The 26,063-nt window shown below is 51.6% G+C and overlaps 1 protein-coding gene across 1 annotated transcript; it reads left to right on the top strand.

Annotated features, from left to right (window-relative positions):
- Positions 1-26,063, top strand: TMEM72 (transmembrane protein 72). The gene is made up of 5 exons (XM_049646379.1): positions 1-543; positions 18,211-18,277; positions 22,224-22,295; positions 23,856-23,995; positions 25,374-26,063. The coding sequence occupies exons 1-5, from the start codon at positions 474-476 to the stop codon at positions 25,850-25,852; spliced, it is 828 nt and encodes a 275-aa protein (XP_049502336.1). The 5' UTR covers positions 1-473; the 3' UTR covers positions 25,853-26,063.

Below are 26,063 nucleotides of genomic sequence, written 5' to 3'. Positions count from 1 at the left end.
ACTTCCCCGGACCCTGTGGGCCTGAGGTCCAGGTGTGACTTTCTCAGAGCTGACCAGTAAGGAAGGGCCTGGGCTGGCTCCTCGGCTCTCCCCTCTCACCCAGAAATGGTTAATTGCCAGCTCCAGGCTGCCTCCAGCCCAGCCCTAATTGGCCCGATCTCAAGCGGCCGTGCTGGAGCCGCAGCAACCCTGGGCCAGGCCGGAGCTGCGCGGAGCGAAAGGGGCACTCTTCCAAGGTAATGATTAAGCTGAGCGTCTGGCAAGGGCACAGGCAGCAGAGCCGGGAAGGTGAGCCCTGTTCACACCTCGGCCAGGCTGTGGTGGCCAGGACTGGTTTGGAAGGCAGGGCCCCGGGGCACGGGGGCCCAGAGCCGACAGCCACAGCCTCCCCCTGCACACGGGCATCCAGGAGCATCTCAGGCCGGAGCTTCTGCTGCCTGCCCTACTAGGACCCTGTCCTCGACCCTGGCACCATGAAGCTGCAGATGTTCTGGACTGGGCTGGAATACACCTGCCGGCTCCTGGGCATCACCACTGCTGCAGGTAAGACCCCACCTCCCCGCTACAGTCCCCTGCGCCCTGGACACAGCAGACGTGGCTGCTCAAGGGGTGGGGGCCAGCAGGCTGGGGACAGATGGACACATCGGGCCGCATCTGCTCTCACTTTTCTTCCCAATGCCTCCAGAAACACTGTTTCGCAGGGCAGCGGCAGGTGCGGTGGGGTGAGCCTGAGTGAGGGAGCTTGATGCCAAATCTCCACTTGGTAACCCACCACCCATGTGACCCTGGGAGCCCTCAGTGTCCTCATCTGGGAACTGAGTAGAGAGGGTCTGCTCTACCTCCTGGAGGGCTATTGTGTGGTGGAGGTGGGGTCTGAAGGTGAAGGTATAAAAAACCAGGCTAATGTGAGAATCAGATGCCTCCCCGTATAGTTATAAAGATGATCAACAGAGCTCAAACCACAGCCCTATTTCATAAAAAGAGAATTCCCAGCACTTGGGGCAGGCTGAACTCTAGGACCAAACATGGAGACCCCCGGCTTCCCTTGGCCCACTCCCACCTCATTAACAGAAAGTCCTGTAGAAACCCAAGCCCCCTCCCTGTGGCCTGACTACAAGAACACAGTGTGGGTCTGGAGAAGAAATGGTTCCCTACCCTGGGCTCCTCTCCCTTACCCGGCCTGATCACAGGCTGCTTGACTTTCTGGAAGCACAGACAGAGCAGAACCAGAGCACCCACTATCCTGAGTTCTGCCTGCTCACTTCCCCAGTGCAGACCCCAACCTTTAGTCCCATAGGCCCCACATGGCCAGAGTCTGTGTGAGGGAAGTGAGAAGGCATCGTTCTGAGCTCTTAGCTCTTGTCCCACTGACCCTTAGGAAAAAGAAGAGACACACATTGATCACCAGGTCCTTCCTTGCCACTGGACAAAATCCAGGATGGGTCTTGGCAAATAGGAAATGTCCCCCAGCTCAGACTCCAACAGTGCTGGTTCCAGCCCCCCACCTTGTCATCTGCTGATGTGTGACCTTGGGAGAGCCACCCAGACCCCCTCGGATGGCACTTTCTGATCTGGACCTCCTGGCCAGGTATTTTGAAGGATCAAGGATGCATAAGCTGAGCCAAGTTAAGTGGAACTGAGGGCATAAACCTCTTAGGAGAAGCCTCTATGACATGGTTCAGAGCTTGTTGGGGAGGCTGGCCAGTGGGTTCTTCTAGCATCCAGGTCCTCAGCACAGGAAGTCAGCTGTTGGGGAAGCTCTAATGCCACCCTTCTTATTGCAAGATGGAGCACCTGAGCCCAAGTAGGGGCAGTGACCTTGCCCAAGGTCACACTGCAGATCACAGGGACAGCAAGTCTGGAGCTCAGGTGCCTCAACTTTTGTAAAGGCCAGGACTCTGGCCAAAAAAAACCCTGCTTCTCAGAGTAGGAAGCCCCGCCCAGCAGACACCAGGAAGGGTCTGGAATTGCTCTGCTGAGGGTCCTGAGTAAATGGGCTGGCAGGGTAGCCAGCTCCCACCTCCAACAGAACCGCCTTGTTACCTACATATAAGGGAATGAATGCCGACGCCCGTAACTTTACATCCTGGGGAGAGAAAGGTAAACCTATAGAGTGTTTCTGTGTCTGGGGTTCGAGTCCTGGTCTACCCCTGTTGATCTTGAGCCCACCCTGCCCTCCTCCAGGCCTTGGTTTTCAGATAACTATAATGTATCTTTTTTAGCTATCAGATATCTTGGTGATATTCTGCCCAGAGCTGCCTCCTGTCAGGAAGCTGTTTTAAGACATATCTATTTTTCTAATAGCCTAGCAAAAGACAGTTTAAAAGTCTGATTTATCTCAGTCAGTGGAAGGGTCTGCAGCCACACACACACACACACACACACACACACACACCTCCTCTTAAGCACACTCTTATCTCTGTGCAGAGGGCTGCTGTTAATGCTGAAGATGGGTCTTCCTCTTGGTTTTGATAAGATCCAGGCTAAAAATAGGCCACAAGTTGCCTTTTAATGGCCAGGCTTTCCAATAATCTTGTTTGAGCTTTTTAGAGTGCTGGGAGCACGTGGGAAGCTAGAGAGAGGGGCTTTGGTGCTTTTGGGCAAATCTCAAGTTTCTTCCAACGTCACTAAACTCCTGGCCCGTTTCCAGTGTGTAAGATTTTCAAATTCTTTATTCCCTTAAGCCTCTTGTTGTTGAAATCTCCGTTGAGAAATCTGGGCCTCATTTACAGGGGCATTGCTACCAGAGAGGAAAAAAGACTTGAGACAGAGGCTGTCACTTTACAAAAACCCCAGGAGACCTAACGCAGCCCCTGGTCCTTTTGTCAGAAGGAACGTGGCATCTCCAGAAATGAGGAGAAGCATGTGGCCCAAGGTTGCCCAGTGTCACCTGAAGGTGACACCTGCCAATCCACCTGCCAATCCCCTCTGCAGATGGGATCTGGGACTATTAGAGGTTCTAAGGGTACCAGACCCCAGGAGACTCCACCATGATGGCAAAGCCCAGTGGCTAAGGCCTGGTTAGCTGAGCTCATCTCTTCTTCTCCTCCCAGGCCCTTTGGATGAAGTTTCTTCAAGATGTCCAGTAGTCCCACGGGCCATTGCTGTCCCACCCCCATGCCCAGCCCCACAACACCAGTGGGCACAGACAGAGCATTGCCACTGCTGAACAGGGGCAGACAGGCCACGAGCAGACAGCACCCAGCTGGAAGTGTTTCTAAAATTAGAAAATTCTCTCCCATGAGACTTTTTTATGACTTTGAACCAGTCATAAAGTTTCCAAGTCATCACAGAGCTGCCCCCCCCCCCAAAACGTTTGTCTTACCCTTGGCCGGCTTCACTCATTTGCATTACCTCCTTGGCATGGAAGGAAATACGTGTGTGAGTGTGTGTGTGTGTGTGTGTGCGCGCGCACGCACATGTGATGTCTGGTGCCTCTGCTGCTGAGATGTGGCTCTTGGAGTCGCTCAAAGAAGCAGACACAACTGGGAAATGCACACAGACTGTGAGCTCTCCACACCTCCCCTCGCAGATGCCCACTTGTCCAACCCTCAAAGCGGGTTCTCATTGTGTCCACATAAAGGCAGGGACGTGCCATCCTGAGTTAGAGACTCGGGCCCCAGGGGATATTCAACCCTGGGCTTTATTCTCACTACAAACCCACCATCAGAAAAGGGAACCTGGGAAGTGGGTTGTAACTGAGATGGGAGGCCAGAGGTACAGGGCGCCCCTTCTCTGTCCCTCAGGACTGGTCCCCATCCCTGTTCTTGGAAAGCAGGATTGGCTTCCCTTTGCACTTCGGCAGTCCTCTTAGTCCCTGAGAGAGAATCTCCATGCACTTCCTCACCACTCCTCAGCCTCAGCCCCGAGTCTTTGGGGAAGAGAATGGAAAGAGCCCACTGTGTTGGCCCTTTGGTGACACCCCTGCAACTTTCCTCAGAGCAATGGTGGCTCGGGGTTGAGGCTTCTCACTGCCAGTGCTTGAGGGCTTTCATCGTTCTTCCAGCCCCGCTCGGGTGTGAGAGCCGATAATGAACATGATTATTTGAGTATTTACTGCGAGCCAAGCTCTGCGCTGCCTGTTTCAAATGTAGTGTTGCATTTCGTCCTCATAGTGACTCTTTGAACCATCATCATACTCCTCCCCATCCCCACTGTATGTGGGGGGAAACTGAGGTTTGGTGGAGTGAAACACCTCATTCAGAGTCTCACAAACAGGAAGCAAAGAGGCAAGATTCTGATTGATGGTGGTCTATTCCTGAGACCCGACTCTTCCACCTAACTCCGGCTAAAGAACACGTCTTTATATGTCTTGGCTACCCCAAGATGCGGGAGGTAAAACACACAGAGGGTCCCAAAGAGGCCGGACCGAAGCCACACCATACACAGGCTCAGGCATGTGGGGTCACAGCGAGTTGGGCACAGCTACACTGAAGCCTAGTAAGCATGACCAAACACTTCCTGAATCTAAAGACACTGACATTTCATCACTTCCTGTCTCTGAACATGCATACTTTGACTGGCACTACCAAATCCACTCCTGGACCTCCTCTGAGGACAGACAAATCTGCTCACCTTTCCGGAGGGAACTGTCACAGCAGGACCTCCCATTTATGGGTCCAGAGATGCACAACTGATAACAACAGCAGAGTCATGATCTTGCTAAAGCCCCACCAGTGTCTATGAGGGCCAAGTGCTGACCTTAGTCTTAGTTTACAAATGAGAAAACCGAAGCTCAGAATGTTCGGGTAGCTTGGCAGAAGTCGCACAGCCAGTAGACAGCAGGTATGGTATTGGGGGTCCAGTCTGCCCATTCGCAGGGATGCAGTGGAACATCCAGGGACCATCAGTACACTGCTCCAAAGAGAGGGGTGCCACACAGCCAACTGGGAAATGGGCCGGCACTGAGACAGGGCCATTTTGAATGAGCCCTGCTTGTCAGGCTAATGTGCCCTTTCTCACAAATCAACTATTTTAGATCAACCTGGAATCACTTAAGGGTCTGTTTTGTTCCAGGTTTTTGACCTATTAACCTCTTCTGTCCTCTAAAGGACAGAGCCACATTCCCCAAAGCCCCATTCCTTGCCAATATTCGGTTCAAACTGGAGATTTGGCTTATTAATATAGCCTAAGACAAAAGAAGCATTTAAACCCAGATGTTCTCATTATTTTTTAAAGAGTACAGCAAATGCATAGTTTGACCTTAGCCCTGACAAAGCCTTCAAAAAAAAAAAAAAACAACAACAACTAATGCTTCTGAGGCAACCATCTTGGGCCCTCCATGCTAATTTCCATCCTTCTTAAATGTGTATCCCCGTGACCATTTCCTGCCATCTAAGGAAGCTTTGTGCACTTCAACATGTCCACAAGTGAATTTATTACCCAAGCGAGACCACATTGTTTTCAGATCCTCCAAATGGATGTTGACTGTTTTTCCTTTCTGATCTGATTGTTCCAATGAGCAAATGAGATATCCCTACTTCTGTTCCGCTCCCTTAGCACTGAAAGATCATATGACTTGGGTCATTTTTTTTTTTTTACCTCTTTGTGTCTGTGTCCTCCTTAGATTTAGAATCAAGGAATCTGTCACTCCATTTAGGATTCATTTATTCAGCAAACATGTGCTGAGTTCCCATTTTGTGTCGTGTAGACACATAGATTAGTATGGTCTGACCCTTACCCTTGAGAAGCACATGGTCTGACCAGGGAGACAAGCCAATAAATACACATCCCAGCACCAAGTGCTGCAGTGTGGAGTTGGAGGGGTGAATTTGTGTTCTTCTCTGCCACTTACTAGGTGTGTGACTTTAGGCGTGTTACCTAACCACTTTACACATCAGTTTTTTCACCTATGAAATGGGAATAATGACTGTATTTACCCTCTAGGGCTGTGAACATTCAACAAAACGATGACTGAAGCATGAAAATGCCTGGCACATATATTCTCAATCAGGGCTGGTTAATTTTTAAAGGGATGTGTTGAACACAGGGATGGTAGAGCATAAGTGATGGGCTCTTCCTGAAGGATGGAAAAAGAAGAAAGACCAGAGGAAAGGAATAAGGCAATCTATGACCCTTGAAGCTGCAAAGGGAGGAGGAAGAGTCCTTAGAATGTGAAGAGTCTTTTACTGAATAACATTTTCCTTCACAGTTCGAGGTTGGGTCATTAGGATCAGCCCACAGAAAAACCGATCATTTCTAAACCACACGTAGTGATCAAATCAGAAGAAAGGTGGTAGCCTCGTTTTGTTTTTTACCAGCTGGCAATTCTCTTAAAATTGTCCTTAGTTCTGAACAACCATCTGAAGAGGGCTATTATCAAAAGAGATTGTCGTTAGATATAAGTGGCAGATGCCGAGGAGGAAGAGCCTTCTGCGGATTTCCCCCCAAGGCTTCCTAGATCACCAGAGGCCAGGTGAAGTCAGATGAAGAAACATGGCTTGTGTGGCATGGATAGAGTATCTGGAGGGATGGCCATTGTTTTCCGGCACCAGGAAACTGCCATATGGAAGGGTGAGCAAATGTCTTCTCTTTGAACGCAAGAATAAGAAGCAAATACCTTGGGCAAATACCATGACCTGAAATCAAGACCTAGAAGAAATTCCCCCTGTAGGTCCTTACAAGAATGCTATTCTGTGCTAGAGGTGATATCCTCAATAGTATCAGTGATCCCTGCAGAGCCATCAACAATGTCATCCCCCAAAAGTGGCGTATCAGCCTAGATGGCTTCACAAGTGAATTCTACAACATTGAAAAACTAATATCATCTATTCTACACAACCTTTCCAGAAGTCTGAAAAGGAAGGAATACTTTTCAACTCTTCTATAAACTAGCATTGCTCTAATACCAAAACCAGACAAAAACATCATGAGGAAACTACAAATAGCCCTCAAAACATAGATGTAAAAGTCCAAACAGTGGTTTAGAAAATCAAAAAATATATATGTCAAGAGGATAGTATATCATACACAAGTGGAGTTTATCCCAGGAATAGTAAGATTGCTTTAACATTTGAAAATCAATTAATATAATTGACCATATTAACAAACTGAAAAAGAAAAGCTTATATTATACAAAGCATTTGACAGAATTTAACATTCTTTCATGAGGAAACCTATCATCAAACTGGGTATAGAAGAAAACTTTCTCAGCCTAAAAAGAGCATCTACCAAAAACCTTACAGCTACTTACAAGTAAAAGATCAAATGACCTTCTCCTAAGATTAGTAACAAGACAAGAATCTTGTTACAAGAATCTCTCACCGCCTGAGCCAACATGGTACTAAAGATTACAACCAGTATAATAAGGCAAGAAAAAGAAATAAAGTACATACAGGTTGGCAAGGAAGAAGAAAACTTGTTATTCACAGATGACATGATCATCTATGCAAAATCTGATGGAATCTATCAGAAAAGCTACTAGAACTAATAGAAGGTGTAGTAAGGTTGCATAAGACAAAATCAATATACAGTAACCAACCATATTTCTCTATACCAGCAACAAAAAAATAGAAAATGAAAATTTTTATTTTTTTGTTGTTTTTTTTAATGAAAAATTTTAAATACAATTTACATAACGTCAAAAATATGAAGTACTTCAGGATAAATCTGACCTAAAAAGAAACTAAAAAAAAAAAAAAAATGCTAGAGGTAGCAAAGAAGACCTAAATAAGTAAAGAAATCTATCCTGCTCATGGGTCAGAAAACAACATTACTCAGATGTCAATTCTTCCCAAAATTGTCATACAGTTTAAAAGCAAACTCAGTCAAAATCCCAACAGTTTTTTTCCAAAACCTGAAGACTGCTTCTAAAATTCACATGCAAATACAAAGGTCCTAATATAGCCCAACAATGTTGTAATCAAAGAACAAAGTTAGAACATTAACACTCCCTGGGGCGCCTGGGTGGCTCAGTCGGTTAAGCGTCTGACTTTGGCTCAGGTCATGATCTCTTGGTCCATGGGTTCAAGCCCCGCGTCGGGCTCTGTGCTGACAGCTCAGAGCCTGGAACCTGTTTTAGATTCTGTGTCTCCCTCTCTCTGACCCTCCCCCATTCATGCTCTGTCTCTCTCTGTCTGAAAAATAAATAAATGTTAGAACATTAACACTACCTGATTTTAAGACTTATTGTAAGTCTGCAGAAGTCAAGACAATGCACTATTGACATAAAGAAAGACAAATAGGCTAATGGAACAGAATAGTGTCCAGAAATGGGCCCATAAATTTATAAACAACAGAGTTTTGACAAAAGTACAGAGGCAATTTAGTGTAGAAAGTGTAACTTTTTCAGCAAATGGTACTGAACAATTGAAAATCCATTTACCAGAAAATGAATGTCTATCTATAGCTTGTACCATACACAAAAAAAGACTAAAGTGGATTATAGACTTAAATGTGAAACCTAAGACTACAAAACTTTTATTTTTTTTAATGTTTATTTATTTTTGAGAGTGTGTGTGTGTGTGTGTGAGTGGGGGAGAGGCAGAGAGAGGGAGAGAGAGAGAATCCCAAGCAGGCTCCGCATTGTCAGCACAGAACCAGATGCAAGGCTGGAACCCGGGAACGGCAAGACCATGACCTGAGCCAGAGTCAGAGCTTAACTGACTGAGCCACCCGGGAATGCCTAAAACTAAAAAACTTTTATACTACGGGATAAACTCTAGGTAATGAGTTAAGCCAACGTTTCTTATTTATAATATCAAAAGTTCAATCCGTAAAAGAACAAACTGATAAATTGCATGTCATCAAAATTAAAAACTTCACTTTTCAAAACAGAATGTTAAGAGACTGAAAAATCAAGTTGACAAAAATACATGCTGGCCAATAAGCCCATGAAAAGAGGTTCCACATCATTAGTCATTAAGGAAATGCAAATCAAAACTACAATGAGATACTACTACGTAGTATTAGAATGGCTTTCTACCAAGTACTGAGTGTTGGCAAGGATGTGGAACTCTAATACAGTACTTATGGGATGTAAAATGGTACACTCACTTTGGGAACGATTTGGCAATTTCTTTAAAAAGTAAACATATAACTACCATATGATCCACCATTCCATTCCTAGCTATTGATACCCAAGAGAAAAAAAAAAAAGCAATGTCCACAAAAAGATTGTACATGGATGTTCATAGCATCTTTATTTGTAACAGCCAGAAGCTAGAGACAACCCAAATGCCCGTCAACAGATGAGTTATAAACCAGCCCAAGTATATCCATACTGCTTAGCAATAGAAAGGCGTAGGGGCTACCTGGGCTCCGTCAGTTAAGTGTCCGACTCTTGATTTTGGCTCAGGTCATGATCTCATGGTTTGTTGGATTGAGTCTTATATCAGGCTCTGAGCTGACAACACGGAGCCTGCTTGGGATCTTCTCTCTCCCTCTATTTCTACCCCTCCCCCCACTCACATGCACTCTCTCTCTCTCTCAAAATAAATAAACTTAAAAAAAATAAACAATAGAAAGGCATAAGTCCTGATATGTGCTACCACATGGATAAATCTCAAAGTAATTATACTGAATGAAAGTAGACAGCCAAAATAGAGTATATATTGTATGATTCCATTTTTATAAACTTCTAAAAAATGCACACTAATCTCCAATGACAGAAAGCAGGTCAGTGGTTGTCTGGGGGTGGATGGAAGGGTGGGAGTGTTGTATTACAAGGATACAAGGGCCACTCTGGTTTCTGCGTGCCTCATGCTCCAGCAGGTTGGCTCAGGTAGCTGTGCATGATGATGGTAGAGGCAGGAGAGAGCAGACCAGGTTCACAAACCCATTTCACATCATTGCTTGCATGATGCCTGATAACATCCTCTTGCACGAAGCAAGTCACATTTCTGAGCTCAGATTTGAGGGCTTGGGGAATCAGCCTTCGCTTTAATGCGGGGGACTGCAAAGTCACAAAACAAGGGGTGTGGACACAGAGAGGGGCATTACTTACTGCAATCTACCCCAGGACTTCTACAAGGCCAAATGAAGTAGACCTCCTGGATGGTCAACTTTGGTCTATAGCTCATGTTAAAAGAATCTAGTCTAGAAAATTGAACGGGTGCAAAATCTTGCCTTTGGGAAATTCTCCCCTAACAGGCTTGTGAGAGGTATTAAGGGTACTGACTGCCACACTATACTCTAAAATCTCTTCTAATTGAATATCTAGAATTTTCTACTATAAAATCTTGGCCTTTTCTCCCAGTGTCTCTGAACCGTGGCCCATATGTGTCAGCTGACCGTCTCTCAACATACAGGTAAACCTCCCTGCCAGGCTTAGACTCTGTCAAAGCTTCTCCTGGGCTAAGAAGTCTACAGCTACTACCTCATTATCTCAATGGATCCTTAGCAACTGGCTCCAACATCTTCATGTTCTTAGAAATGGTGCAAGTGTAGCTTTTACCTCTACAATGAGCTGTGACCTTTTCAGAACCTAAACCATCCCCAGCCATTGTCATCAGCTGGTACATCCTTACCCGAGATGTCCTTGTGTATCCTACGACCAGTAGGAGATACACCATACTTGAGGAAGAAGAGGAGAGACAATCATGACGTGGTGAGTTATGAGGCTGCCCTCAGCAGCAGTGAATATGACATTTTCATCTTGCTCCCCACGCAGCCAGAGCCAATATCACTGCCTGGCATGAAAACCCAGGTAATGTGACCTCTAGTGACCTCTGTTGCCATCAGGGCACCGCACTGAATGTAAGACAGATATCAAAACTCCACCCAGTGATGGAGTCGGAACAGACAACCCCCAGCCAACCATGAGGTCAGTCCTGAGACAAAAGCAGCACGAGGCCAGAGGCCCCCAGGATAGCCCCTCAGCAGTCAGCACCACGGACAGGCCACGTCCTCATGAGCACACTGGTCCTAAGCCCTTGGCATCCCTAGCAAGTCACACAGAGGACGTGACACAAGAGATGTTGAAATGGATGGGGATTTGGACTACTGATATCCCAATCAGGCCTGCAGACGGGATCTCAGGCAGAAAAATCAATGAACAACATCAGTGTGCAGAGAAGAGCTCTTTAGCCACAATAACACCGCGTATTAATGGAAGGAAAGAATGAGAATAAACCCTCTCCTCCCCCTTGAGAGTGCTTGCCTCTCTCGGGCAGGAACAACCTGCCTCTCCTGATAATTCTATGAGCCATCGTCTACATTTGCACAGCACTCTGTAATGTACTAAGATTGAGCATTCAGAGCCATTTGTGCATGCTTTTATTACCCTCATTTTCCGGAAGAGGAAGCAGACGAGAGGGTTATGGTTTGCTTGAGAAGCCGGGGCTCTGCTTTCCTGATCAGGCCTCACGTTCTCTCTGCCACAGCCGAGTACCCGCACAGCTCCCATCCGCCCCTGCTCTGAGACCAGCACCTCAAGACGCCTAGAAGGATGCCCAGAAAGCGGTGCACCACAGAGTCTCGGGCCAGAACCTCTGATCCCTGCTAACCTGAACTAGAACAAACCACTCAGGAAGGCAACTCAGAAGAAAGCCCTGGCCTCTGGGAGAAGAAAATACCGTGCCTCGGCCCAGACAGGAGGGACAGAGGCTAGAGGGCAGGGGACAAGGTGAGGAGGCCAGGCCTGTCCACAAATGCTTGTGGAGGAAGAACTGGCCCTAATGGGCACCAAGTAGGATGCCTCCCCCAGGGGACGGTGAAGGAGGGGGGAGACAGAAGGGTGGGGCAGATTGTACGGGGGGTGGGGGGCTCCTAATGTGGTTCTGTGGGTCTGGGAAGAGAGGTAACAGGTCCCTGAGGGACAGATAACAGGGAGTGTTGGAAGGAGTCAATGGGTCACTTGGTGGTATAAAAGTAGTTACATGGCAGTTCTGCCCAGCACCACCCTCCCACCTGCAGCACAACAACAACAACGACAACGACAACAACACATCTAGGGATCCAGGCTGTTCTTAGGGACAAGTTTTTCTTACAGAGAATTTATCGTAATGAAGCCCTGATTCTGGGGACACGTATGGTGTTTGTTTCCATGGTCGAACTGTCGGCTTCTCTGTCTCCACGCCCAGCTCTGGGAAAAGGCCTCAGGGCCATTTGTCGGAGTGAATTGCTGACACAGATTGTCCATTTCACACTGAACTAGAGCCCCGTGAAGCCAACTTTGCAGAGACACCAGCCAGGCTGCCTTGTCAGGAGGAAAGGGGACCAGGAGTACAGGCCAGATTCCAGGAGTAGCTAGAGGCTCCCAAACCCTGGGCCATGTGCGTCTCTGGATGCCAGGGCCGGAGACACCCATTGCCATGGTCACAAAAGGGCCAATGCCGCCTCCGCATCACCCTGGGAGTGAGCACCTCCTTATATTTAGGTCTTAAATTTAGAGTGAGCGCCTCTTTAAATTTTGTGCTCACCTCACATCAGTCCTGGCTTCACTGGATGCCGTAACTTCTCCGTGTCTTATAGACAGTCCTGCCTAAATTTGGAAACCTGGCAGAGTTCCTAGGTCCGATTCCACCAAGCAAGGACTACACCCATTCTCATCCACGGGGCTGACAAGAGGCCTCGGAGAGAGCAGGTGGCCCACGCGCGCACTGTCCTGGGAAGACAAACGCACAGGAGACAAGATGGCCAAACGACTTCTCACACACCCGTCCCATTTTTCACCTAACACCCCTCCTTCCAATCGAAGGCCATACATCATGCTCATTTCTTGGCTTCTGAAATACCCCAGTTCTGGAAACTAGTCCCCTGGAAAAACATTTAGGAAGCTCCAGACCCTCAGTCAAAACGGCCTTGGAGTCCTGTATCTGCATCACATGGCACTGTGGGGCCTCCCAAAGACAGTGCGTTCCCAGCACAGTTCAGTGAGAACAGCAGGCGGGGAGCTGCCATGGCAATGGCTGATGTGGCTGTCTGGGGTGAGTGCTAGATACGAGTCACAGCGTTCTCCCGCAGTAGACGGGCCTCAGTGTTTGCTTTCCTCACTTTTTCCACTGGGAACCTTTGTAAAATGAATCTGCAGAAGGGAACTGCTTTGGATGAGGCAGAGCCCCACCGATCCTGCATGAAAGCCTAAGCTATTATACCAGCGAATAGGATCCTAGAGACCCCCACGCCCACTCCTAATGAGCTGCCTTTCCCGGCCCGGCCCGTGCCCAAAGTTGAGCAGGGGGAGAGTTGCTACAGGACCTGGGAGCCCACAAGTTGGCTTTCTGACAACCAAGCTGAGGACCGGTGAGAAGGGCCAGAGGCCCAAGGGGCTTTGGGCGCACGCTCAACATTGAGAGTCAGAATATAGACCAGACCAGACACAGGGACTTCTGGGCCAAAAACCTCAGGTAGTTAAGAAGATAGGATAAGCTGCTTTTCCAGTTCTGTGGCTACCTAATAAAACCACTCCAAAACTTAGTCGCTTGAGGCTACAACAATTTTATTACGCTCAAAATGTTGTGGCTCGGGAATTCAGGCAGAGACAGTGGAGACGGCTCATCTTTGCTGCATGACGATGGGGTGGCTGGAATGACTCCTCAAGGGCTGAATGTCTGGAGCTTTGGTTCTGACTGTTGGGTTGGCTCGTCCATTTTTCTCCACTTGGTACCTGCTGGGGCTGGGACGTCCACGGAACTTCCTCACGGAAACTTGCCTGGTGGAGAGGGCTGAACCAGCTGGGGCTGGCTGTGTATCTGTCTGTCTCTCTCTTTCTCTGGCATTCCCTCTACATGGCTTCCTCGCACACAATGGTCCCGGGAGCATCAGACTTCTTACGTGGTGGGTGGGTGGCCCCAGAACAGGCATTTTAAGAGGCCTGGGTGGAAGCTCTTTGTGAATTAGCAGTGTAAGTCCTTGAACTGTCTACATCATTCTACTGAACTGAGTCACTAAGGCCAGACCATATTCAAAGGGAGGGGAGTTAGACTCCACCTCTTGATGGGAGGCATTGCAAAGAATTTGTGGGCAGCTTCCATTAACACATCCTACTGTAACAAAGAAACCCCAAATCACGTTGCTAAAGTTAGGGGTATCTCTCTCACCTAACTGTGTAAAGTACATGGGCGTCCACTCTCCTTTTCTGCCATAGAGCCCAGCAATTAGTTTATCAGGTGTCTGGGAGTGTGGCTGCCCCAGGGATCTGTGGGAACATCTTCACAAGACCATCCCTGGCTCACTTACCTTAGTCATGGCAACTAGTGTGACCTTCAGAGGCCCGGGAGACCTTTGGGGAGATAAGTGCTAGGGAGAAGAGCAAGTTCTCGTAGAAACAAGTCCAATCCCCAGGGTACGTGTTTGCACCCAGGCTGCAGGGACAAGGGTTTTCCCAGCACCACAAGGCACAGCTTTCTCAATGGACTTGGCTCCCTTGGAGGAACAGGAGGAAGTTGCAAAGTACAAGAGGACTTGAGGGTGTGGGCCCAGGAAGCCACACTGTCACTGCCCTAGTGTGGAACCCATGACCTTACCTGGTCCCAGGAACTGCACAGAGAAGCCCAGAGACAAGGCCCTGTCCCTTTTCAGCCACGGCGGTTCCAGGTTCTTATTCATGCTGCTCCACGCTTCTGGCATCACCTTGCCTTCCTTCCCTGCAGAACCGTCCTTGGCTTCCAGACAGAATGGAGCCAGCACTCGTCCTGTTCCAGGGGTGCCGTGGCCTCTTCCCACCCTCCCCCGCTCTTCATTTCCTGGGTCCGCGACAGTCTGCCCAAGCCCCAGGGTATATTTCCTTTGCACCGCTGTGCTTTACCCAGGCCTGGCACAGAGGATGTGCCATAAATGAGGGTGCAGGCTGACTGCTGGGGACTTTGGACCCTGGCTTATTAGGACAACTCTTGGGTCTCTGGGGGGCACTGCCCTGGGCAAGGAGATTCAGCCGCGGCTACTTCTGACATTCAGAAGATGACTCTGCTCAGACTGACGGCCCCTTTCCAGAGGCCTGGGGAGAGGGCCAGATGGGTTACTACCACACTGAGCCAGAGTTTAGACATTCGGCAGATCATCGAGGCAGTGAGGCAGGAGTTTCCTGACTCGTTCTGTGGCAGACATTAGAGAAATCCATTCACAGCTGGGTTTGGGGGACACAGTGGTCCACTGCCCATGGCAATGAGGGTGTCATCCATGTAACACCCCCATCACCCCATGTGAGGGCCCCCAGGAAATGTCCTCCCCACCAGCACCATTGTCACCAGAGTCCTTCCTCTGCTGGGGGTTCTTGGGGCCCCTGGGAATCAGTCCTGATTCTGGCTGCCCTCTGCCCTTTACAACAGCATGCCCCGGGCAAGGTGCCGCACCTCCAGGATGCTTGCTGGGATTTTTCCATAAGTTACATGAGGGACGTTGTGCAGACTAAACAAGATGCACGTAGGGGCCTACTGGAATGTGCCGGCACGTGCTGGGACCTCCCTGAGAGGCAGCTGGGTGGTCACGTCCAGGGAGGCTCCAAACCCAGACGCCTTCTGGTCCCACCCTTCCGCCTTCCACTACCCAGATGAAAACCAGGACGAAATGGCAAGGCACGCCCTTCTCTGTGCCTGGTCTGAGCCCCCAGACAGAACCAGCCCTCCCCGCCTGGGCTCCTGTGCCTACTGGCACCCTAGTATTAAACAGGGGAGCAAGGGCACCTGGGCACGCCAGCAGGAGCCAACCCCAGAGCTCGTGGCTACAAGTGTGCTGGGAGATGGGGAGGCCAGGAGCAGCCGGACCAGGGTCCTGTCTCTCGGTCACCGCCTCACGTCTGCTGCTTGATCTCGGCCAATCACCAAAGCCTCTTGCCCTGTCTGCCCGAGGTCGGGATGCTTTCTGAAATGCCAATCTGAACATGTTGCTCAACTTCTCCAAAACACTCAAGGCCCTCCCTGCCCATCCTGTGGGGGCTGATATTTAAAGACCCACCCGCCAGCCTCAGTCCACATGGACTGCCCAAGGCCCCCTCTGAGAAAAGAGAGAGCTCTCTCTTTTCTCTGATGTTCCATTGATTTGTTTTTTTAATCGCAGACCAGTGCTGCCTCTACAGCATTCCTAGAATGCCCCTCTGACTATTGACCTTCTGTTTCCATCAAAAGGCATCAAAATACCTCTCCACAGGCCTAACAAACCAGGGCAAAGGGCTCTTTCCAAGACCCTTTCCTGCCACCTGCTGGCCAGTGGCCACAAAGCATGCGAATCTACAAATGTGAACGAAGCCACCCGCCGAAAGTTAACAAGCGACTGAGCAACTGTGGTGTGCCTGGCGTCAGTTAGCTTACTGAATCCTTACAACCATTCTGTGCAAGAGGGATGACGAGGAAACGGGGGCTCAAAGAGATTGCGTGCCTCAGCTATTAACTGGCGGATGTGAGGTTGAAATGCAGGAATGACCTTGGTTGGTAGGCTGGTTTTGCTTACACTCCCTGTGCCTCAGTTTCCTTTCTGTAAAAGGACGGTAACACTAGTACCTTCACAGAACACTGTTGTGATGACTTGGAAAGTTAATAAATGCTAAGTGCTGAGGACAGGGCAAGATACATACATTGAGTGAAAACTGAATAGACAGATGGGCATTTGCCTGCAGCATATACCACATCACACACACACACACACACACACACACACACACCGACAGTGGAAACCAGGAAACCGCCCATCACCCGGAGCCAGAGTCTCAAGTTTGGTCTGCAGATCGTTTACCTTCTGACATGTGTCCTTGGGAGAACTACCCAAGATGACAGACTGAGTAGGAACTATATACCTCCCTGTGTCTCGGGCTGCTGTTGAGGAGCCAGGACGAGCTTGACCACCGTGCAGAAAGCATTAAGCTCTCTGTAGGTTACGCCGGCCTGCTGGATGTATGTGGCCGACCAGCATCCCTGGCCCCTCACGGGGTACAAGCCAGTGAACATCTAGAACCTGGAGAGAGCATGGGGCCCTCCATGGCTCCAGACCAAGCCCAGGGGAGCACCGGAGCCCTCCATCACTACGAATCCTCAGGCACCGCCCCTCCTTTCCTGGACAGAAGCACTCTGTGCCCTGCCCCTCAAAGCACTTTCACATCCAGTCCCCCCAAGGGGGAGCGAGAGGTGCCTGTGGCCTAAGTGAGGGGCTCTGCACTGCTCTTCAGCAGACAAAAGTCTCAGGACATGGGGATGAAAGACAAAATTTCTGCAGCAGACAAAAGTGTCAGGACATGAGGATGAAAGTTTACAATGTCTCTGCCAGGGAGGAGAGGACTCATCAAGGGAAGCAGCCTCCCGACCAGCAGAGGTGAAGGGCCACACATGGACAGGCTACCAAACATGACAGCCTAGCCCTGCCATCTGTGATTTTCTGGGAGGGAGACAAGGTGAAGCCACAATTCGGCCAATAGCAGAGGGGGTCATCTGAGCCCAGAGAAGAAATAGAGGATGCAGTGTAATCAATTAGGACCAGAAAGAACTCTGGTTACTGGGCTATGTGGCCCTGGAGGAAGTTTTCAGGACACCTCCGTGCTGTCTGTGGAATGTTTCCATCAGCGAGCGGATGGGGTCTGAGCCACGGCTCATTGAGTGAAGCGGTAAGAGCAAGGGAATCCCCATGAGGAGACAGCCCGGAGCCAGCAAGTCTAGAAAGGAGAGTCCGAGAAGAAATTCACGCTGGACAAATGGAAGGTCAGGTGCTTGAGCACAAACACCAACCGCCAAGTAAGAGCAGGAGGAGGGACGAGGCTAATCAGCTTCCTGTGTCCGAGCAAACCCTCAGGGGCTTAACCAGCACTGGGACCAAAGCAAGGAGCCAGGACTGTGTGATACAGGCATGAAACCAGCGAGTGAAAACGAGGCCACAGAAATAGCTAGAACAGTGAGCTAGGCAAGGGTACAGGGGTTGGGGAGGTCCCATGGCCAAGCACGGACCCAGACACATGGCATACACGGGTATGGCTTGCAGGACAGTGAGGGCCCTTAAGGCCATGCCACATGGAAGACAGCCATGGAGCAGAGGGGCTGGTGGCCCATCAGTGTGAACTGTCTCTGGGGACACTAAGGGACGGCCCATGTGGGCAGAGGACAGGCATCTGTGCCCCGGGGGCACTGCTGGGGTTCTGCCTGAAACCCCTCTGGCTTCCAGAGACCATTCCAGAAGGCTCCCTGCTCTCCTGCATCTTCCTAGCCACTAATCCCTGTGCCATGTGGAGAAGAGCCCACCCTGGCTCCCGGTCCCCAGGGAGAAGCCTCACTCCACAGCCAAGGAACCTTCCACAGGGCCATGCTCTGGCTGGAGCACATGGGCCCACTCTCCCCTCTCTTCTTCCCCTCTTAGTGTTGATCGGCGTGGGCACTGAGACCTTCCTCCAGGGACGGTTCAAAAGCCTGGCTTTCTATTTGCTGTGAGTATGCGTGAATGTGCTTTCCCTGCCCACATGTTCTGCTTGGCACATCCCAAGTCTGTCTCTTCAGACTAACACAGAGCAGCCCCCACCCCTTTCCCATGCTAACTCCGTCACATCCCACAGGTAGAAGAAGTAGAGAGGGCTTTTAGGATATTCTCTGCTTTGGGCAGGGCTTTGGTCGGACTATCCCATAAATCAAACAATTCTCCTTCCATTCATCTACCTACACACCCATCCTCCCATCCACCCATCCATCCACCCATCCGTCCAACAACCCGTCCATCTATCCATCCATTCAGCCAGCAAGCCAGCCAGCCGCCCTCTACCCACCCATCTATCTTTCCAATCATTTCTTTATTCAGCAACCACTAACTGAGCTCTTGTTTTAAAGAGAGAGGAATCAACTCAAGAGACTATATATGTGAGCCCTTGTACATGCCATGCACACACACAAAAAAGGTTTTATTTACATCATGTTCTTTAACTCTGACCGCATCACGGAAGTGCGCACTGTCCTAGTTTTTCAGGTTAGAAGGTTCAGAGGGAGTAAGCAGCTCAGCCACGTCACCAAACATAAGAGCAACAGGGCACAGACTCAGGCCTGGGCCCATGTAGCTCCTCCCCAGCATCCTTCCCAGCCAGCTGCCTCTGCAAATGCCTCCCGGCAGAAAGGAGATCTCTGTGCAGTGGTGACCCAGGGAGGGAGGAAAGCCTTGGGTCCCTGCCGGCTCTGACCAACCAGCTTCTCGGCAGCCCCATCCTGAGGGACACAGGGAGCCTGGGCTTGGCCTGCAGGGTGGCCAGGCTGCCTCTGCAGCTCCTCCCTCTCCTCCCCATCTACATCCACCCTCATCACTGCCCAGGGCAGGTCTTCAATCTGCTAGACGGTCACACCCACCATCTCCCATCTTCCACCCTTCCAGCCCACGTCCACACCACCACACAATTAGCCACCCATAAACACAGGGCTCTTCCAGAACCTTCAGCAGCTGCCAGGGTCTCCCGGCCATACTCTCTGCCATTTCCTGGCTTCCATTTTAGTTCTTGTCACTCAGCTTCCACCCCCGGAGCTTCTGACTCTTTCTCAAACTCACCTGCACCACCTCACCTCCTAGCCCATTGTTCATCCCGGTGAGCACCCAAGGTGATTTTCCACCCACCTCGACATTCCCAAAGCCTGATATTCCTTCCTGGCGTTCTGCCCTGGGAAGCTTGCCCGGAGCCTGAAGCTCCCACTGCCTGAAAGTGACTTCTCTTCGCTCTGAACACCCTCCATGTCCCACTGAGCCTGTCCCCGCTGCTCTGCGCTGTCTTTCCGGAATCCAGAAGCGGGCCCGGCCTTCCCCTCTCCGCACGGTTGTGCAGCTCACCCACACGGTCACTACAAGTTAGAGGTAGGGTTATCATCCTGCTGTAACAGGTCAGGTCAGTAGCTGGTTAATGCAAACTGCTTTCTGCCCAGAACCCTGCCCCTTCCTGACCGCTCTGTCCCTTTCCTGAGAGGACGCTGTGCCCATCTGGTCACTCTGCGGCCAGTCCTCGAAGACATTATTTCCAGCCTCCGGTCCCCCTGCCCCTTGCGGTGAACTGGCTTAGGTTCTGCACCCTGCACTGCTCTATAACCCCACGGGACGGGCAGCCACCACCCTCCTGAGCTCACAGCCACCCACACCTCAAGGGCCATCTAAACGCCAGCCTCCCTCTTCCTTCTTCCTCTGCCGTCCTCCTTTGCACTCACTCAGGCTCCCCTGCAGATCTCAGACTCCTGCCTCTGCATTCCCTCAGAGCAGTCCTCAGTCCTTAATGGCAGCGCATTGAGGCAGTGGCAGCGCATCGATGGCAGTGGCTGTAGGACGGCCACTCCGTCCTGCATGTCCCCGGGACCCTCGCACTCTCCAGGAGGAACTGAGCTGTTGTTGGCTTTCGCTTGTCCTTCACTTCTCTCTGCCCTGGCTTCCTCTCCCATCTTCCTCCTCCCTGCAAGGCCCCTCACTGTCTTCCTCACATGCACCCACAAACAGCAGCCACACCTTTAGCTGAAGGGTCTGCGTGGCTTGTGTGGCACCCTGGGCAGAGGCCTTGGTTTGTAGGATGTTGCTGCCACTGCAGGGCTCTAGCCTTGGATTCATTGCCCCACTTGAGTAAGCAGACTTCCCTGGCCTCAAGAGGCACAGCCTCTATAGCACCAAACAGGATGTCTGGTGAGTCACTTTATTGCCCAAGCCTCAGTTTCCTCCTTGCCCCGCCACCCCCCCCCCCATCCCAGGCAATGACGTTTATTTTACAAAGCATGCACCTTGGTGTGCTTGTTAGGAACACAGGCTCTGGAGTCTGAGTGCTGGGTTCAAATTTTGCCCCTGCTGCTGATCTGCTGTGTGACCACAGCAAGGATCTTGACCTCTCTGTGCCTCGAGGCCCCTAGCTGTAAGCTGAGGGTAATTACAGTGCCTCAACAGTAATATGGTTACAAGGACTGAATGGATTGATATTTGAAAGCCCTTAGGACATAGCTGGCGCATCATTGTCATTATATAAATGTTAGTTACCCAATTTAAAAGCTAAGGAGTAAGAGGGAGATACTGGGAGACATAAAGAGAATAGGAGAGAATGGGGATTAATTACTAAATGGTCACAGAGAGAGAAAGAAAAAAGATAATAACTAACATGTATATAATGAGCACTATGTGCCACATTTTAAAGGCTTTGCAAATATCAATTCATTCAGTTGTTATAAGCAATGTTATTGAAGCAGTGTAATTACCCTCAGTTTACAGATGAGGATACTGACACACGGAAAGGTCAAGCCGCTTGCCTATAGGCATACAGCTGGTCGGTAGCAGGGGCAACGCCCAGGAACCTGAGGAAACCGCGGCCCCCAGCCGCAGTGGGCCTGGGCTACATGGAAGAATTAGAGAGGGAACTGCCAAAAGGCGTTCACAGAGGCTCAGATCACACAGGAAAACCGGGAGAAGCAAGAGGTCACCAGACAGACAAAAGGAGGAAAGGGGAGTCTTTCCATGAGGGACCAGCCTGTGCAAAGGCCCTGTGGCACTAGTAGCTTCCCGTGTAGTCAGAGGACTATAGAAGTTCATGTAAGACTTTAAAGGCATGCTAAGAAATTTCCATGTTATGGGCCAGTAGGACCCTCCAACAAAACATTCAAGTCCATTCCCAAAGATTCTAATATATAAAGTCTGAGGCTCACCCAGGAATCTATGATTTTACACATTTCCCAGAAGATTCTGACTGGAAGGCCCCTGGACCATACTTGGAGCACAGGGAACTTTTGAAACATTCTGGATTGGGAGGAATACCGTCACATTCAGGTGTCAGAAGGAGCCCTGGGGGCAGCCCAGTAGGGGCAGAGTGGAGAGGCAGGAAGGGGAGAGGGGAAGCAGGGAATCAGGGAGGCAGAGAAGGGGAGACTAGTGCAGGAGTTGAGAGGGCAGTGCCCAAACTCAGGTCAGACAGGTGAGGCCAGAGAGAATGGGAGTGACTCTAAACCGTGGAAGGAGTACAACCAGCCCCTCCTGGAGACGGTTTGGACAGTGGGAAAAAAGGAAGAAGGGAAGGAGTCTGGAACAGATCCAGCCTTCAGGTTTCTACAGCCAAGCAGTGAATGTCCTCCTAGTGACGGTAAGTAGAAGTATGTGCCTGCCAGTGTCCACACAGGGGCCTGGATCAAGGCGGCCTCCCCTGCTGGCCCATACTCCCTCACCCATGTCTGGGCCCTGGCCCCCACCTCTCCACTGAGGCCCAGGTCCTAGCATGAAGGCAGCTCCTGGCAGATGTTAGCTTAGCGGCAGCATCAGATCGGGAGACCCCTGGTCAGTCTGCTGGCTGTGCCTGGCCAGGAGCCCCGGATGCTGTGAGAAAAAAGGCTATGGGAGAGCGAAGCGCAGACCAGATGGCACCAGACCTCCCTTACCTGTCTCCTCCACAGGTTTATAGGAGCTGTCATCTCTGTGTGTGAAGGGGCCTACTTTGTGGCTCAGCTGCTGACCATCTGCTTCCAGTAAGTACCCTCCAGAGCAGCCCCTCCACCACCTCCCAGCCCCAGACGCTCCCAGATACCCCCACCTGTGAGGCCACAGCCCAGGTGATGTTCTGCTTCTGCAGTCGCTGCGGATGGCTTCCCTCCCCACAGTGTGGCCAGCCCCCGCCTAGACATGGGATCAGGCCCGCACGGCTCAGTGGTCTCCTTTCCCCGCTCCCAACCAGGGGAGTAGAGTGAAGCATTCACTGAGGGCCTGTTCCCACCCAGAATTCCCCGCAGAGTCTCTCCCCACCACCAAGAACAGATCATACCTGCACCTGCCATCCAAGGCACCCACAGAGGGGTGAGGACCCTGCAGAAGGCCGGACAGGTTTGGAGTAAACAGAACTAGATTTGAGAACTGGTTCTTTTTCCTGCTGGGACCCAGGGACAAGTCAGGGGCTGCAAGGATCTTGGGAAGCCTCAGTTTGTAGAAGCTGTCATCAATGTGGCCAAGGGCTGTCCCTGGACCACAGCTCTCAGAACCTAAACAGTTGGGTTTCTAGGTAGTCAGGGAAAGAGCCAGGCCTCAAATCCAGCCGTCCCAGTACCTTGCAAGGCTATCAGCTGCCTCCCAAGGTCACCAGCCCTGAGGCCACGGGCTTCCTCCTTTCTGATGTATGTTACTGCCAAAGGATCTTTTGCAACTTCTCTGGAAGGAGGAGGGGCAGGGAAGAGCGGGCAGGGAAGAGCCCTGAAGCTGAAGGGGCATTTCTCCCTGCTCTGGACTCCCTTCTCCCAGCCCGGGTTTGGTCACAAAAGAACGTCCACCAGAGGGCACCAATGAGCCATGGCCATGGCCGTGGTGGAGGGCCTTGCTCTGGACCAGCACAGCATCCTCCAGGCCCCTCCACTGCCCCCAAACTTGCCTGGCCAGAATTCAGCTGTGCAGAGCCCTGCTCCAGACCAATTCAGAGGATGAAGGAGATAGACCTAAAGGCAAGCCCTTTCCTCCTTTGAAACCTGGAAGCAACACCCCTGAGGAAAACTGCTCAGCATCAGGCCTCTGCCAGACCCATGTGTGGTCCTTGTGTGACAGTTTTTAAAAAAGCCCCTCCGGGCTGATGCCATCTTATGCCTAGGTGACAATCCGTGAGCAAGGTATAACTGGATTCCAGCCTGTTCATACAGGTGGCCAGGCAGCTTGTGCAGTGCACAGTCAACACAACTGTCCCAGCAGGCTATCTCCCCTACTGTGTGCCTTCTCCACTCCACGGGGGACCTCCCAATGGGGCCCTGGTTTCTTTCTCAGTCTTGGCTGAGTCCTGATATCATTTGGCTCCTTTCCCCCTTGACCTAAAGGCAGGGCTAGACAGCATTTCAGAAAAATTGTGGACCCTCTGGAGGGACTCAGACAAGACCCCTAACTGTGGAACCCCTGGTGAGAACACCAGCCCCTGGGGAGTGTTCAGCTGGAGGTCACTAAAGAGAACATGGACACAGAAAGACCCAGTCCCAGCCTCCAATAGCTTCACTTGTTGCTGGGGCTTGTCTGGGTTGTTTCCTGTCTCCTATTAATCCTGGACTCCCTCCCGCCAGGTGTCGGCCAGAGTCCCTGGCCTACAAAGCAAGGGAGAAAGCCCGCTGGTTGGGCTGCTTCCAGAAGTTCCTGGCATACATGCTGTTGTCTGTGGCCTGCTTTCTCCACCCTGTCCTGGTCTGGCACGTGACCATCCCAGGTAGGACCTCCAGGAGTTAGTGGAGGCCAGCAACCCCCACCACAGACGGGCTCTGAGCAGGGAGGGCTGAATCCCCTTCTCACAGGCCTCACGGACACTGGCTCCCAGGGCCCCCACTGACCCCATTGACTTCTCCGGCCTAGATCTTGGGGATGAGGAAGTGTCAGACATCCTTCATCCTGTCAAGGGGCAAGAATGTCCCTTCATGCAGGTATCCAGAGGCTGCACCCACAGAGACTTGTCCTCCAATGCCTCTGTGTGGTCAGAGCTTTCGGAGGGCATGAGATGGTCATTTCTCTGTACAAACCCATCCCTGTCTCCCCAGTGCCTACCCACTCAGGGGCAAACTCCTCAGCCTGGTTTGGAAGGTATCCCATGATGGGACCCAGGGCAGACCCTCAAAGCCTCCTCATCTTCTCCCACCCCAACTTCACAGAGCCTGCCAGTAGCCTAGTGTCTGATCCTAGAAGCCAGGACTCCGTGATCCCGCCCCTCGGTGTTGTCCATGACCTCTTCGGCTAATACCCTCCTCTCCCCTCCTCCCTAGCTGTGAAAACTCTGTCCCTTCTCGTGACCCACCTAAAATGCCAGGAAGCCAGCTGCCCCAGGGAAAAAAAGTCCAAAGGCAGAGCTTCCTCTTCCTCCCTGTGGTTTCTTTTCATGTACCTGTCATAGCATCTCAAGGCCACTCTGCACAGCCCTCAGTGGACTCCAGAGAAGGATTCAGCATTGCCGAGGCCAGAGCGAGCCACAGCCTCCCGCTCCTCGGAGATGCCCGGAGGCTTCCTCTGGCCAGAGCAGCAATCTCTGCCTGAGACAGAGGGACCTCTGGCCTGGAAGCTGGGGGTGGGGGGCCCCCAGGAGGGGGGCCCATGCTAGGCCAGCCCCACCCCATAGGATTTGCTCTTTCCTCTGTGTTCACTGGGGAGGCTGAGGAAGGAGCATGTCCCCGCTGCTGGGAACGGAAGGAAGCCCAGATCAGCCGCTGGAGCCCAGCATTCAGAAGAGAGTGCAGACCCATTGAAGGTCCAGCCTGACACGCTGTCCTAGCAGGGAGGCCAAGCACGGTGATGAGAGGCCAGGCAGGCTGCACCAGGGTTGGCTGTCACTAGGCGGGGGACCTCAGGCATGGGGCCCCCCTGGCTAACGATGAGGGTGAGGACCCCAGCATAGCGCTGGCCCTGCTGACGTCCCTCAGCCGGGCATCAGGCCTGCCCCCTGAATGTGAAGTGGGTGCGTGAGGACAAGTCACATGTGCAGGCTGGAGCACAGGAGGGCCTGAGGGTGCCGCGATGGCCTTTTGGGACAGCGGGCTTGGACAGCCTCTGGCCCTTCTCCAGCACTCACCCAGCATGCTGACCTCCCACATCCCTTCCAGGCTCCATGCTCATCATCACTGGCCTGGCCTACTTCCTGCTGAGCAAGCGGAAGAAGAGCAAGGCCAAGCCCGAGGCGCCCGCTCCCCCAGAGCAGTACACGGACCCCTCCGGCAGTGCCGTGAGCACCACTGGCTCTGGGGACACCGAGCAAACGTACACCTTCCACGGGGCCTTCAAGGAGGGGACCGGCTCCCTCTTCATCCACATGAAGAGCATCCTGAAGGGGACCAAGAAGCCCGGTGCCCTCCAGTGCCCGGACACCCTGACAGAGCTGACCCTGGAGCCAGCCGACTCGCTGGTCAAGAAGAAGCAGGTGCACTTCGAAGACAGCATGGTCAGAATCATCCCGTCTCTCACCGAAGACCTGGACGGGGGGGACAGCGAGCCAGAGGAGACCACCTCTGACACCACCCCCATCATCCCTCCCCCGCAGGCCCCTGCTTTCCTGTCCTCTCTCACAGACGCCAGCCTGTTCTGAGCCGCAGGCTCCAGCCGAGGGGACACTCAGCAAGGGGTCCGCATAGATCGATGGCCCTGCCTGGAGTTTCCTGACATCTGAGGGCCCCCCTCCCAGGGAGCTTGGGGTCTTCACAGGTTAGTGCTTCAAGGGGTGACCAGACATCCCCGTGGTAGCTGGGCTACTGGGACCATCAAGTGGCATGGCAGATCCTGGAGACGCCTCTGGCAAG

The sequence above is a fragment of the Panthera uncia genome, chromosome D2 (assembly GCF_023721935.1).
Source record: "Panthera uncia isolate 11264 chromosome D2, Puncia_PCG_1.0, whole genome shotgun sequence".
Lineage (NCBI taxonomy): Eukaryota > Metazoa > Chordata > Mammalia > Carnivora > Felidae > Panthera > Panthera uncia.
This window is presented reverse-complemented; position numbering and strand designations above follow the sequence as displayed.